Below are 16,330 nucleotides of genomic sequence, written 5' to 3'. Positions count from 1 at the left end.
GACCTCCCTTTCTTATTCCTGTTAATAAAGAATCAGGCAACTACTTGAGAAGTTTAAAAAGATTTACCTACATTTATGATCATGGACTGATTTCACAGTACCAGTAAAATCTATCCAGACAAAATACTTATATGAGAGAGGATATTGATGCTATAAATAGGAAATTGGCAACTGCTAAATATGTGTTATGATGAAATTCAGATTGGAAGGTGTCGAGGAAGTCTTTTAGCAATGTAAATATACCAGGGAATAAGAAGAAAAAATTCTTTTATTTTTTGTGTTTTTATTGTTAAGTTTTTATGTTGTGTTAAATGTAATGTCTGTGTTTATGTCTGTGTGCTATAACCAGTAATTTTTTTTGGGGGGGGGAATAAATATATTTGCAGCTTCATACATGTTATACTAAAGCTGGAGCAAGCAGAGGGATACCTGCATCCAACCTGGTCAAAGGAAGTGAGGAACAGGAAAGACTATATTACTCTTTCTTCTCCAGGTGAAGAGGGGAAATGACATCACAGAGTCTCCTCTCTACCAATTGTATTTCAATGGTCTGAGCATTGGCCTATCAGCAATCCAGTTCTGTGGAATTAGCCCCTCCTCAAGCTAACTAGCTAGAATATGTATTTGTTAGGTTTGGCTGCTAATCTCCCACAGGTCTTACATAGTTCTCCACATGCTGGGAGTTAAGAGGACACCCGCATTAGCTACCTCTGTATTATGGGACTAAAGCCCATTTTCACCAGATATGTGGAATATGACCCTCGAGTGGCAGGTGTGTGGGCAAAACTTTGAATTTATCACAAAACAAAAACCTCAACAACTTTGGTCTGTCCCAGGCACTGGCAGGCGTTGCTACGTTGCCGAGTATTGGTTCCATTATAATCATGGGCATAGTCGTAAAATGAAAAGGTGTGGGACATGGTTTGAGTGTGCTTCTCCCCTATACCACCCATAACCCCCTTCACTGGCAGAACAGCTCCACTGGCATATTGGGAGACTTCTGCCAGAGCACATGTCATATCAGTGCTATCAGGCCAGAGGTGGCAACAAGAAAACGGGCTTCTTCAGTAGTGCTCCCTTATCTAAGGAATGCTTTCCCAAGAGAGGCTTACTTGGCACTGACATTGACATCTTTTGGGGCACTAGACAAACTAATCTCTTTTTCCCCTGGCATTTGTTTTTATTTGTAATTGTCTGTTTTCCTTTAGGGGTGTGGTGAAAGTTTTGTTATTAATGGTTTAAGTAACTTACAGTATTATACTTGACTTTTTATTATTTTTCATGTTATTTTGTGCATTTTACTATTATTTGTTTAAGTCACTTAGAGATGTTTCCGTAAAGCAGGGGTGGCCAACTCCCAAGAGACTGTGATCTACTCACAGAGTTAAAGACTGATCAAAGTTGTCGAGCTTTTTTTAGGGGATGCAGGGCAAAAATGGGCCTTTTTTAGGGGAGTCAGTGATCTACCAGGAGACTGCGTTCTACCTGTTGGACGTGCCTGGCCTAAAGCAACAAATATGCATAATAATAGTCCAGTCTCTGGCAGTATAGGCGGGCTTCCACCACTATAGGATTGCATCCTAGCAGAATTGTTATTGAATTGGCAGTCCATACTATCATGGCAGTTCATGCAACTTTCAGTATACAGTGGTACCTTGGGTTAAGAACTTAATTTGTTCCAGAGGTCCATTCTTAACCTGAAACTGTTCTTAACCTGAAACACCACTTTAGCTAATAGGGTATCCTGCTGCCGCCAGAGCACGATTTCTGTTCTCATCCTGAAGCAAGGTTCTTAACCTGAGGTACTATTTCTGGGGTAGCGGAGTCTGTAACTTGAGGTACCACTGTACCTATATCATTATTTACATTTAAGCATGTTCTAAAGCAAACTTCCTTACATATTTTAGAACAATGCGCGCGCGCACACACACACACACACACACACACACACAGGATGAGGAACTAGAGCTACATGTTGCAATTCTACAGGGGTCAGAGGGAGAAAACTAAGCACAATTAAGGTTCTTGGAAATCTAAGCTTTCATTAATAAAATATAGGTTCTAGCCCTTATGGCTGCAGAAGTATGTTGTGCTTGAAAATGCATGGGCCATACCTGCTGAAAACATAATACCGTAAGCCAGTGGTTGCGGGGTGGAGCGTCAGTGCCCTGCAGAGTTCATTGCCCAGCCCAGCAGAACCAGAATTTTGCAGTGAGAAATAACAGAAGGTTGCTAAAAAAATTATTTTGTGTAGAATTTAGATTGCCTAAAAATGGAGTTTAATTTATTTTCTTTTAGGTTTAATTCAGGAGTAGGAATTTTGCCCCCCCCCCCATACGCTGTTGAACTATGAGTCCCATCATCCCTAACCACTGACCATGATGGCTAGAGCGGATTGGATTTGGAATCTAGCAACATCTGGAGAGCCACAAATTCCTCTTCACTGATCTAAATATATGCAAGTACTAGCAATAACTCAGTTGGAAACAAGTACCAACTACCGTATTTTTCGCTCCATAACACGCACCCGGCCATAACACGCAAGTAGTTTTTAGAGGAGGAAAATCCATAGGCATGCCACCCGTAGGCATTCCCTCCATAACACGCACAGACATTTCCCCTTACTTTCTAGGAGGAAAAAAGTGAGTGTTATGGTGCAAAAAATACGGTATTTACTTTAAGTTACTTCCTCCTAATACATAACTGAGGTGACCAAGAAAAAACTACTTAGTACTTTTGTTTTGATTTGCATAGCTTATTTCTGAAATGTTCATTACATATTTGTGAATCAATAAAGGAGTGAATGCATTGAGTATAAGGGATGTATAATATACAAATGATGGGCTATTGAGCATTTAGTTTCAAACTCCCCAAGTGCTAAGGAAATACTAGTGCATACCTGTGCCATCAAGCTGCCCAAGGCAAGAATATTCTGTTAGAACACCCAGTTCAAAGATGTACTGAGCATTATCAAGTAGGCATCACTCCAGTGCAACTGTCACTCATTTAAATGAGGCTCACACAGGAACCTTCAGCAAGCCCCACAAACATAACACAGGTTGTGCAGAAGCAAGAGTTAATCAATAGCAGCTGACAATTGATCACCTGAAAAAAATCTAGTCGTACCTTGGTTCTCGAACGTAATCCATTCTGGAAGTCCGTCCAACATCCGAAAATGTTTGAAAACCAAGGTGCAGCTTCTGATTGGCTGCAGGAGCTTCCTGCACTCAATCGGAAGCCGCATCGGACGTTCGGCTTCCAAAAAACGTTTGAAAACCGGAACACTTACTTCCGGGTTTGCAGTGTTTGGGAGGCAAAACATACAAGTACCAAGGCATTTGAGAACCAAGGTCCGACTGTATTTCTTTTGAGATATTAAAAAAACTATTGCAGATGGCAGACTCTGGCTTTTCCCCATGCTCAGCAACGTCCTTTTTATTTAATATGCAGCTTGGAGAGGAGTTCCAATGATCTTACAAGGTGGCTTACTACCGTATTTTTCGCCCTATAGGACGCACTTTTCCCCCTCCAAAAATAAAGGGGAAATGTGTGTGCATCCTATGGGGCGAATACAGGCTTCAGGAAGCTCTGCGCAACCCTCGGGAGCCCGGCGCGAAGCCACGCCGGGCTCCCGAGGGTTGCGCAGAGCTGCCTGCACTCCTGGGCTTGGCGCAGCTCCGCGCAAACCTCCCGGGCGCGCAGCCAGAGCAAACCTCGCTCTGGGACCCGTTCTGGGGTCAGGGGAAGCTCGGGCTTTTCCCGCCCCCAGCCCTGCACCTGTGGGGGGGGGAATAAATTTTTTCCCCTTTATTCCCCCCCCCAATCTTGGTGCGTCCTATGGGCCGGAGCGTCCAATAGGGCGAAAAATATGGTACTTTGTGAAAAGTGATATTGTGCTACTGCTACTGCTTGGGGGGGGGGGGAATAATTTGCCCAGCATTGCCACTTCCCTCTGTCTGCCCCACTCCCAGACTGCTGTAAGCAGAAAACTGGTGAAGTGAAAAGCAGTTTAAAGATAGGTAAAATCCCAGTGTAAAAAATTAGAGCCACAAGGCAGAGGAGGAAGGATAACAATGAGTCCTGTATCCAGAACTATTATATGATACAAGGTTCTTTCCCCAATGCTTCTGTACAGACTTTCTTTGCTGTATATAAATATTGGGATGTGACCAAGGCAGTTTGCAACTGTTGAAATATAGAAGAACAGACAAATTGTGGAGACAGTACATTTATTGAAACTTAGAATAGTAATAATATGAGCTGGGAATTAGAAAGTTTCTGAAAGATTATGTGAAACCAGACCAAAGTTTGTGACCATCAACAGCTGAGACACCATTGCTTTAAAAATTAAGAGGTGGTGGGAAAATAGTTATTGTTCCAAATTAAGAGAAAACACTTCAATAAAAACCAAACAGATACCCACAGATGAGTGTCTTTTGTTGTTTTAAACATGATACACTCTATCTAACCAGCAGCAATTAAACTTTTCTCACATGAGACTGCAGACCTAGGCCATTGCTAGCCTTGTTTGTTCACAACTTTTAGTTGCTATTAACACACTGGAATAGATTCCTATTGATATGTATTAGTCAAAGCATTCCATTCCAGCTAAGAAAACCACAATGCTTTACACCACACAATCCTCCAGATTTTAATTTGGAAGTTTCTTCAGAGCAGTGGGAATGCCCTGAAATACTTTGCTGACCTAGGAAATGTATACTCAAAGGACAGCAAAGCTGGGATTTATGAGTACCAACCCAAGTGTTCAGTCCAATTGTTATGATGCGACAAACCAAGGCTGAATCCTGTCAAATGAACAAGCACTCAGATGTCATCTACAGAAACACTAAATATATGGCCACTTTAAAAAAGAATAACCCCATTTAACTTTAACACAGTACTGGAGAATCAGGTCAGAATGTTATGCCTTTTGCAATACAAACTTAGGCTGGAATACGTCTCTGAATCAATTTACACAGGGTCAATTCCCACATTTTCCCGTAGATCTCAAAGTCAGGACACAGTAAACCTGGCCATAGGTTTATATTGTCGGCAGGCATCATTAAATGAGGAGACAAGTTCCCATTTATTCATCTAGGTTTTACCAGCTCTTTTCACTCCTCTATTCTCCAATCCAAATATGCCTGATTCCACTCACTGCTGTCTTTACAAATACTTTGAAAAGCCTTTTCTGCTTCTAGCAAATATGAAAATCTTGTATCCCATAATGCAGTTCAAAGCATCCCAGAATCACGATTACTGTTCTAACATTCACATTGACTTTCTGCCTCCCTTCCCACTCCTCTTCCCAAACTAACCCCCACTTCCAAATAAGTTGCTGCAAAGACCCTCTTTTTTGAAGGCACCCTCAGAGTTCCTGCAGGAAGACACAGTCCTGACCACCTTTAGAACGCAGTCCCATCAAAATTATTTTCAATGCCTTATGCTAGGTGGGACACACAGTAGCAGGGCACCCAAATGGAAGAAATGTGGTCAAGGCAGGAAGTCAAAGGTTAAGGAAGACACGTTCCCACATCCTTCCCGCTCAGCAGGAAGGGCTGGACAAAGCCAGAAACTAAAACACACTTTGCTGTTTCCAAAGTTTCTTGGAAATACGGGTCTGCCATCTGTCTCCACACTCACTGGTGAGGAACCAAAAGCCACAGTAGGGAGAAATTGAGGGGGGGGGGAGCTCCACCCCCTACCCAACCATTATGCTTCTAGTTAATGTTCATGCCTTCCTCAGAGTTTTCATGCCTTTTCATCCTATCAAACCTTCACTGCCTTCCATTCAGAGGGAAGCAACTTCCACCAGGACAAGTAACACTTAAGGAGCGCGCAGAGCCCATGAGCCCTGCCTTCATTTCAGTTTCTGCTGTAATCCCCTTCCTTTGTCCACCTTAGAAAAATAAAACCAACACTAAGAACATATATAACTTATTTTTAAATTATTTTAAATGTCTTTTAGGAGAAAGACTGCAACAATTTTAAATAGCCCTATGCCATCTCCTGTTGGTTCATGACCTTCAAATCAGTCTGACAGGAAACATGTCCCCGTTTCTTTCCAGTAGGACTGGAGGGGAGGGGAAGCACATGGAGAAAGATGGGTGCATCTTTTCACAGCTTCAAGGGCTCCACATTCTCATACCAATAATAAAAATGTTTTAAAAAGGGGCTCGGGCATTCACACAAGGCAGTGGAGATCACTACGAGCAACATGCCCTCAGCAGACGGCAGCCCAACCTCAGTAGTTAAAAACGGGAATCACTTGGGGAGAGGCGGCAGGGGAGGGGGAGGTTCCGAAGGTAGAGGGGGCGGCCGTGGTTTATCCACACTCGCAGCAGCCCTGGGGTTCAAGTACTCGCCATATGAATGTACAAAGTCAAAGGTGGGAGGCTGGGTGGGTTGCATGCCCTGTGCGCTGAGCAAGGAGTGCAGCATGTTCACTGTATCCTGGTAATCAATGGCCTGGTTCATGTTATGCCCATTGGCCCCGGCAGTGCTCTTGTCCAGTTTCCCAGGAGCCCCTCTGGTTTTGCTGCCCTGGACAAAAGGGAGACCAGCTGCATCCAAGCTATGCCCAGGGTGCTGGGGAAAGGGAAATGGCATGGGGGCCCCTTTTGAATTCTTGCTGATTTTCGGCTGATGTTCATGTGCTCCAGCTGATGCCTCCTCAGAAAGTGGTCTCTTGCGGAAGGAACAAATTGGGACAAAACCTTTATGGGATGCAATGCCACTTTGGTTACCATGCTTGGAGTCCACTGGCCGCTTGGTGCTGGCAACAGGTTGTGCATGTGAATGTTTGTGAGAATGGTGGTTGTGGTGGTGGTTAGAAGAATGGACCTTATGTTTTTCCTTGTGCTCTCCTCGGCTCTTGCCGCTACTTTCATCAGAAGAGCCCGGCCGTTCTGACAGAGTCGGCACCTTGATGCGCATTTTTATTTCCTCCGGTTTGGAGGAAGAGACAGCAGGCTTGTCCCCTGGTGCAGTCAGCCGAACTTTGAGGGCAGATGAGGTCTTATCAGGCTTTTCAGTGGGGAGCCGTTCAGAACCATCAGAGCTGCCACCCAATGGGATTTTCAGAATGATGGGAGATGGGTTATTCTCTTGCTGCTGCACATCCCGTTCCCGCTGCTGTTGCACAAGCAGGTTCTGAGCAGCATAGGCATATTGAGAACGTACATTTGCCTCCATGTTTTCCAGCTCACGTTTCTGTGCAGCTAGTTCTTCAGCATGTTTGGCACGATACTCCTTTAATGATACTTTTGCCAGTGGTGCACTTTTAATGCTCTGCTTAGAGAAGGGGCCACTACTGTTATCGAGATGTGGATGATCTGTGCTGGAAGACATTTCACTGGCCCTGTGGCTGACCTCCAATTTATGTGACGGGTGTTGAGCCATCCAGCTGTCTGCTGACATCACATCTGTGCCAAGGTCCCCTGGAGAGTCGCCTGCTGCACCTGAAAGCGAAGCAAGGCCTCCAGCTGTCGAGGAAGTAGACATGCTCATCAGACCCGCAATGGTTGTGTCAGAGGAGCTTCTGGAGATCATGCTGAGAATGGTCTGTTCTGAGAGGCAATCATCATCACCTTGATCATCAGTCTTTGATTTCCTAGCTGCCTGGCAGGCCTAGGGGAAAAAACAAAAGCAATACCAACTTTAGAATGCCAGATCTCTCTCCTGGACAAAGGAAGGAAGGAAGGAAGGAAGGAGCTGTCCTGTTTTGTTGCAGCTGTCCTGTTATGCCATTTCCATAAACAATTTTTTCATTCACAAATTGTCTTGCAAGAAAATAGAATACATCGCATTTCAACAGCATACAACATTTGATCCTGCCACTTTAGAAAATTCTATTATGGGAGAAGGCTGCAGTAAGGGGGTCTATACACCCCGGCTTGCTGTCTGATGAAACCTTTGGATATTTCAAAAAAATATAGAAGGGTTTATGTAGAGAAGCATACACCTCTTGAATATTCATCTCACAGCCAGAAGATGTTTATTATACATATATTTCTGCATTACTTATCAAACTGAAGAGCGCACACAACTTTGCCAAGCCATGCTCAGTGTGTGCAGAGGACCTTACCCGCCAATTCCTGATTCGTTTCAGCCGGTTAGGAGTTTTCTCAAGGATCTGCAGGAATTCATGAGTAAGTTCTGCAAGATAAACACAAGAAGACCAAGTAGTAAGAGGCGTGAAATTTACAAGCCAGAACCCAAAGGGTGCTTTAACTTCTGCCCTTGCCAGCAACAGATGGAGCATTCCTGGGACTAATGATACTGGCTCAAGTTATCAAATTAATCCCACTTAATTTTTTATTGCCATGCTGGAAACCTTGGTGAGAATGTCCCTTAGAAGATATCAAGGTAATAAAATACCTCATTGTGCATGGGAATGTATTTGACCTTGCTCCAAACTTACCATCCAAGAGTTCCAGAGTTACAGTGCCATCAACGTACTCCCACCAGTGCTTCCCGTCCATGGAGACTGGGATCTCCCAGTTGGACCACTTACAGGCCAAGTGGATGCAGACGCAGGCCACAACGGGAGGGGTGTACTGCAGGCTGAAGGTGGTTAGGTGAAGGCTGACATCACCAGCAGGGAGAGAGAAACAGAAAGCTGTAAGCTCCCAAGCCTGAACGGCAGCAGCACACACAACCGCCCGCTGGACAGACACTGCAAGAAGTGAGCATCCCTCAGCTTTAAAAGCCTTAATTATTCTGCATCGTCAAGCAGGCCCTGCTTAAAACAACACTGTTTCAGCCTTCTTCCACGAGGTTTTCCAGGAGCTCCCGTCAGCCTGGAGCTCCAGGACCCCCATACGGCCAACAGGGCGGGCAAAGGGAAAATGCTGCATTTGAAGTTACTATTTTGGGGTTCCACAGGGCTGGATTATCCAATAGCACCAGAGAACAATCTCAAGAGATTTGGGCTACTTTGCTCTTTTTCAAAGGAATTTTATTCACCAGGCCAAAAAGTGCCAGAAACCTCCAGATACAACAATCTGATCAGTGATGGCAGTAGATTTTGGCATCAGATCCAAAAGCCAACATTCAAGCAGTTGTGCCTTAGACAAACTGTAGTTCCCTTTAAGCTTTGGCCAGTTCCACAGAGCATCAAATCATCTTGCATGACAACAACCTAACAGGAATGGGCCCCAGAAGGCTGATAACAAAGAGATGCTGGCAAGATACTACTTTACTCATGGTACATTTCTATCCCAACAAACTCTTCCGGAGACACTACAGGGCAAGGCACTGATTTGTAAATGGTGTCTGCTGGGACAAAAGTGGTCCTTGGGAGATCTGCCAGCTGCTCTTTCCCTCCCCTACACCAGTTGCCAGAGATGAAACAAGGTGTGGAGGAAGAAGCAACTGCTGTGGTGATGGGACTTGCAAGCAGCGTTTTGAGAAGGATGAGGCCTCAAGCCCATTCCATCCCCCTCCTTCTAAATAAATTAATCTCCAGCAGAATTAGTACTCTTTGCATATTATACATCAGCTGACTATATACTCTGCAACAAGGTAACCCAAATAAGAAAATCTACATGTATGTTATTTTGCATTTTTAAAATCCTACAAGAAATTAGAAAGAGAACTCAAACCCCATTAATTGGTCACAGGAAGGCCTATGTATCTACTCTCTGGCTTCTGAAATTTCACAAGGCACAACATATGTCACCAAGTTTCTATATGCCCTACTTTAAAAAAGAATAGTAGAATCCTAAGGATGCTGACTGCTGTGTTAGACACAAAATTCCCTACTTCAATCCTCCATGAAGTACAAAGCTGAAACATTTAAACAGCTGCATATACCAGACCACATCTGAATTCAGAGAAAACTAGTTTGTATGAGTGTCTGAAACACTGTCAAGAAGAGCACTAAACTGAGCAATGTTTATCAGAACAAAATCTAAACATGAAATATAAAATCTATAGAACGGCAGCCTTTGCACACAATATAGTTCCAAAAAGTGATTTCAACCATGTTGCAGGGTTCAAATACTGAAGAGGCATCTCTCTTCTGGAGAACTCCAGATTGAAAAAAGCCATCTCAAGCCAACAATTTAGCTTCTTCCAAAAGAAAATCTAATTCTTTTCATCTCAGATGAATGCTGCTAAGTGTTCACTGACTTCTAGATGGAAAGATCCAGTCTGATCCACACTTAGTTGCAAAGCAATTTTAGCCTGGAATTATAAATAGCCAGCCACCTATGGCAAGCAAGAATTGTTTCAGGGTAACCAAGCAGGAAAATCCTAATAAAAGCTGTTTATTTTTTTGTTTAGGCCACAACATAGGCTAGTACATGAGCTAGTAGCATTGTCAACTTATTTCCTAGATTTCTTCAGAACAAAACCTTAATTTATTCTAGAGTAAGACATGTACTGCCCTGATATTCAAATGCGCAATAAAGCATTTCTTCTGTAAGTTTAGAAGGATGTTCTTCTACAATTGTCAAGAACTACATTCCCAAATAAAAAAGCTAATAAGAGTAAGCCTTCAACATGTACCTGTTGGTAGCCATGAAGTAGGACGTCTGTGCCAGATCCTTGCTGGCTGAAAAAAAAAAAAAAAGGAAAACCACGTGTTAGTGCTGCAAAGCACCTCTTTAATATACAATAATATTCTATTGGGAAATAGCTCAGCATATTGAATTTACTTTGATTATATATATATATATACTCATCAGCTGTAAATGCCCACTTTAATACTGCCATACTCTGAAAGTTTGTATCCAACTCATTACCACCATATTAAGCCAGAGTAAGGGGTGAATATTTAGTATAGCAACACCCTCTGTTTATTTTACTTGTTCCTTTGACCAAGAAACAATTTGTCGACTAAGAAACGCAACCACTTCTGTGTGAAAGTGTCATAAGTGCTGTGCCAGAATCACAGCAGTGTTGAATCACTGCTTACCTCGCACTAGCTGTGTGCATTTCACCACATGAGTGTGAGGATGATCTATGGTGATCTCAAACCCTGGAAGAAAAACAGGTGACAGTTAGGTCATGGATATAACATACTTGTGCTTCTACATACCACAAATGCCTCTGGATCCTGGGAGGCAAGTAGATTGCTCATTCTTCCCCATTAAAGCTCATGCTGTTTTCAGTTGCAAGCAAGAAGAAAGCACAATATCTTCCTAGGTTCAAATGAATCTGTTATCCAGCACAAGAAAATGACAGAAACGTCTAGCTTCTAAGGCAACCATATTCTCTGCTGCAAATATACTAAAATACAACTGAACATTCTAAATCAGAAAACTAACCTGTATTAAAACAACAGGAAAAGAAAATTCTACAATCTACTGGAAGAGCGCTTTTCCTGTCACACCAAACACCAACAAGCAATGTTTTCCTCTTAAGCAACAGATGCTCACTGAGTATCAACCTAGTTTTTAAATGGTTTCTTTTAAGGGGAAATGTTTGGCCCAGCTATGGACTGGTCTGAGAAGTCCCAGTGGACAATGGCTCAGGAAAGACAATTTAAAAATATTATTTGAAGCCTTGCCTTCTGCCAGACAGTAACTACTACCAGCAACAATTAAGTTAAGCAAGTTCTTCCTCTGCGATGTTCTTTGATGAAATTGTTACTGGGATAATTTTGTTGTGTCCCTTGCAGCCAGGGATAACTTCTTTGTACATTGGGGACTATAATTTATATACCACTTGATTGTAAAAAAACCTCTGAGGTGTTTTCAAAAAAGTGTTTGAAATATCTGCATATAACAAGATTGGGCATCATATCATTCATCTAATTACAGTAGAGATAGTATCTGTAAGCCAAGAGGTTACCAAAGGCATAGAAATAATATTGTTTCAGCTATCAAAAAACCTGTTTGAATTAGTTACAAAGTAGCAAAAGCTCAACATCAACAATTCATGTCAGTTTGTCTGGGTATCCAGTTCCCACCCTGCATGACCAAGCTAATCATACAATTGGAACAATAGGCTGTCATGTTGCTAAGCCTTCAATCCAGAGAACACTGCATGGAACCTGAACAATATAAATCCTGTTGAAAAAGAACCCAAACCAATTTTTTGCATTCATATTGGTTTACAAGAATGTCAATAAATTCACCCTAAACAAAACATATCAAACAAGTCATAAATTGTGAGGTTTGTCGCCTGGACTGATGCTCTCCCACACTGGCCAGCTGTGCCTCTGCCCTCCAGCTGTGAAGAAGACTGGGATTAGACTCTCCACTCTGCGGAACTTTCCTGGGTCTGAGATTCATGAAGCAGCCCGTCCGCTTGGAAAAACTTACCCAGGGTCTGCAGTATTATGCTCTCTAGAATGACCAGGTCTTGGGCTTGTTGCAGGTAAGCCTGGGGTTGAGAGGACAGGCAGGTTACTTGTGATGAGGCACTCTGTATCAAGCCTGCATATTTCTAACACTCTCTTGGGGAGGCAAAAAAATATCAAGGGGGAATCTTTATCATAGTCAATGCTGGAGAGAATTGGCACAAGCATCCCATTCCCAGGAAAAAAATGTTAAGTGCCCAATAGACACAATGCTTGCTCAAGAGGCTGCTCTTGATTCCATAATGGCTTCAACTGCCATGAAGTTATCAGTGTGTGTTAAAAATTTGCCCTTTCCTTCAATTTGGCTTCAGAATAAAGCTTCCCCCTTGTTGGCAAGGTTAGATGTGCTGGTCCTGTCAGGAAGGGCTGTGGTGAGATGTAAAACAATATGCTTAACAATCCTCCTGTTTGAATGGCAGTGACAGGAATGAATTTCAAACAACGTTTTCTGTGTCACCATAAGAGGGTGATCCTGGAAGGCAATATCCACCCATACAAACAGTGCTACACATCTGGCTTTAATTCACAACACTCTAGCAGGAACACACAGGACAGACAAGCTATTTGGCTTACAAAACCCCAAAGCTTTCTGTACTATGCACCAGCAATATTCAAGAACTAATTACTATTGTTCAGATAATATTCCAACAAAGCTGTAGCACTCTAGATCCAATGAAGCACAGGGGACTTGCACTGCCAGGATTCGTCCTTTCCCCTCCCTCACTTGTTGAGCACTGTATATGTTTCACAGGTATTCAATTACTTACCTCACTCCTGGTATCTGGAAGCGCCTCTTGAGGATGCAGACAGGCATGAGCGACCTTGATGACATGCTCCAGTTTTCGTGGTTGCTCCTCCACCTTGGCTGCCAGGAAAAGGGCAGCTGGTGCTACAGACTTTACAGAGAAAATAAATTTAAATGCAACATCCTCTTTCAAATGGCAGCAAACCTCCTTGGTCTCAAAAAGGCCAGAGAAAGTATCTTAACAACAACTTAGAATTGGTAGTTCTACTATTTGACTAAATGTACACAAGCTGAATTGTATATACAAACATTAAAAGATTCATTTGGCAAGGCATCATAACCTGCAGAACATACTGGATTGTATAAAACCAATGTTTTATATGAAAGCTATTAAACAGTAGTCAACCAGTGCTAATTTGGGATATAAATACCTGGGTTTTCACACTGCACAAATTATGCACAGTAGAAGCTATAATTTAATGCAGAGGATGGTTTCTGGGAATTATAGGCTTATTTTTTTCCTTAAAAACATTATGACTCCAGGTCTTATCATCACAGGAAAACTAAGTTACAAAAATGAACAACTTGTACAAGGAACTGTGGGTGCAAGTTTTCAAGTTTTCCTGGGGCATTCTACTGCTGATCCTTAAGTGAAGACCACTGCTAAGCTGATGATCAATTTAGGAGCTACCTTGATCACCATAGAGTCCAAAACTTGATACAGATCTATTGAAACAGAAACCTAGGTTAAAACCATCCAGTTTTATATGGAATGTGTGCCCTGTTAGTTACAGCATCCAAGTTTTAAAATGTGTTGCCTCAGGAAGTTTACCTTCCTCTCTTCTTCAGCAAAAAATGGACACCAGCAAAATGGTATTGTTCCTATAAGCATTTGACCTAGGTGATGCCTCTAAGTTCATTATGGATTTGCTATTGCTGTTGCCACTACATTTCACTCTTCTATTATCTTATTGTTTAACTATTAGTGTGAACTAGTGAACACAAAATGAATCTGTTCATGTTCTGTTCTTCTTTATGTATAATTGGTAGCGACCTTAAATGTAGTTTTAGATCAGAAAAATGAGATCAAATGTTTAATAGAGATTATCCTCGCTCTCATACACTCTTCATAATAAATTATTTGGAATTAATTTCTGAAAAATGTGACATAGAATAAAACCTTTAAAGATTTCCACCACAATACTCAGCACACACCCTTTCTCTTAATCTGCGTGGGATAAGGGAGAATATGAAACATATCTATGTACAATTCTAACTAAGAAAAAGTACTAATACAAGTGATACAAATGTATTTTCAATATTTGCTGGAAGGCACCCAGAGTGGCTGGAGAAACCCTGTCAGATGGATAGGGAAATAAATAAATAAAACTTACATTTCGATGAAATTGAGTAAAAGATTGAACCATGTAGAACCGATGCATGTAGACAATAGCCGTATTGATAGTCAGTTGGGAACTATTATCTTGTGGTTAAGGAAAAAGCAGACAAAGGCTTTCCAAGCATATTTTAAAAGGGTTATCTGCAAACTGTAGGTTTTAAGGGACTGCACTGCCCCATGTATTCCAGTCTTCACAACACACACTGATGTGAATCAGTGTTTTTGAGGTAACGTACATCACACATTAGCAAATCCCAGATGTCTACAAAATGATTAGAACACTTATCCTTCAGATGCAGGCTTACACAGGAAGTTCAACACCAATAAATGCTAAAACAATATTGGGCTGCAATGCTCTGCATTCTTACCAAGAGTAAACACCAATGGGACTTCCAAATAAACGTGCATGGAATCACACTAAGTGCCATATGACCTTTAAGTAAACTCACTATACTAAGGCTACAGTCATAATAGCACTTATCTAGGAATAAGCCCCACTACACACAAAAGGATTCATTTCCTAGTAGACCTGGCTAGGATTGTACTGACAGTAAAGAGACCCTCTCTCTGAACACACATTTTAAACAGACATACACAAACGTTAATTTTCCAGGCTAAATCACATCTTTGAAATCAGAACCAAGCTTTAAAGCATTGCTAAGGGCTCACCAACATTTACTCTTCCATAATCAAGAAACCTAATACAAGAAACACTGACGGAACTTTGGCTGCATTTTGAAAAAATATATACCGCAATTAAGTATAACTAGCATTAACCTGCGCAAAAGAGAAATGTCCGTACAGGAACCAAGACTGGCCTCTTTTCCCACCAGCAAATAACCCTCTTGAAATTTAGCTCAAATCTTAGATTCGCAATCCCAAGCCAAGCCGGCCTGCTAACAAATGAGCGCGCCTTCCAAGTTGTTGCTCAATAACTGCTTCCTCTCTCGGGCCTTGCCGCTCGATCAAGGCTTCAGGGCCTAGTCTCCTCTCCCCGACCCCACCTAGTTCCACCCTCCGCGGCCAACCGTAAACGCGTCCCAACTCCCACCCGCTCCCGGCCCAACGCGCGGTCTTCGTAGGACGCGGCCTAATAACGTGGCCCGTTCCAAGCCGGCCGCGAACCACCGCGAGGCCCCGGCCTTGGTCTCTCGCCCCCGAGGCTTCAGCCCCGGCGAGGCCTAGTTCGCCCGGCGGCCCAAGCGCGCTTCCCGCACCCTGCTCAACCCAGCCCAGCTCGAGCTGCCGCGGCCTAGTCCCCCAATGGATACACAGTCAGGCGCTGGCCCATATCCTGAAGCAGGTTGGCTGCCTGCTGCCGGTACGACAGCTCCTTGTCTGGGTCGAGCCCCGCGCGCCGGGAAGGGCTGCGCGCCAGCTGCTCTCGGCTGAAATACCAGCGCCCTCCGCCGCCTCCTGCTGCAGCCGCCGCGCCACACACCGCCATGATGGCCGCCGTCGCCGTCGACAACCACGCATGCGTGTGGAGACGCACGCACCGCGCACCGGCCGACGCTTGCGTGACCTCGCCCAAGAGAGCCTGGGCGTGCGTGCGTGCGTGCGTGCATGCGTACTTCCGTTTCCTCTCCCGCTGGGAGAAAGAAAGGAAGAGGATATGCGTGCCGAACTTCCGGTACTGGCTTGCGTAGGGGTGGGGCGTTGCGTTGACAGTTACGTTTCAGGTGCGTCGGTCGATGCCGCCCATCTCTATGGCGATCGTCGTATGGACTCGAAGAAGCGCCATAGAGGCAAAAGTGGTAGAGTGACACACGAAGAAGAGGGACTCACATGAGCCTTGTTTGTGTTCGTTTTAGTCTATGCCAGCGTGGTTTTAACCTTCTGCACGTCTTAAATTACGCTGGTAAATTTTTAAGCG

The 16,330-nt window shown here is 43.3% G+C and overlaps 1 protein-coding gene across 2 annotated transcripts; it reads right to left on the bottom strand.

The window, feature by feature from the left end:
- Positions 1 to 4,212: 4,212 nt before the first annotated feature.
- On the bottom strand, positions 4,213 to 15,939 carry CCNT1 (cyclin T1). Of its 2 annotated transcripts, XM_081844456.1 has the most exons (9): positions 15,726 to 15,933; positions 14,450 to 14,531; positions 13,078 to 13,206; positions 12,273 to 12,333; positions 10,922 to 10,984; positions 10,513 to 10,558; positions 8,423 to 8,586; positions 8,087 to 8,157; positions 4,213 to 7,629 (listed from the first exon to the last, which is right to left on the bottom strand). In XM_081844456.1, the coding sequence occupies exons 1-9, from the start codon at positions 15,899 to 15,901 to the stop codon at positions 6,265 to 6,267; spliced, it is 2,157 nt and encodes a 718-aa protein (XP_081700582.1). In that variant the 5' UTR covers positions 15,902 to 15,933; the 3' UTR covers positions 4,213 to 6,264. The 2 variants fall into 2 exon arrangements, 1 of the variants encoding a protein (XP_081700582.1); XR_014151996.1 differs by lacking the exon at positions 8,423 to 8,586 and having other exon boundaries at positions 7,560 to 7,629; positions 15,726 to 15,939.
- Positions 15,940 to 16,330: the final 391 nt, after the last annotated feature.

This window comes from Podarcis erhardii (genome assembly GCF_964252035.2).
Source record: "Podarcis erhardii genome assembly, chromosome: 2".
Taxonomy (NCBI): Eukaryota; Metazoa; Chordata; class Lepidosauria; order Squamata; family Lacertidae; genus Podarcis; species Podarcis erhardii.
This window is presented reverse-complemented; position numbering and strand designations above follow the sequence as displayed.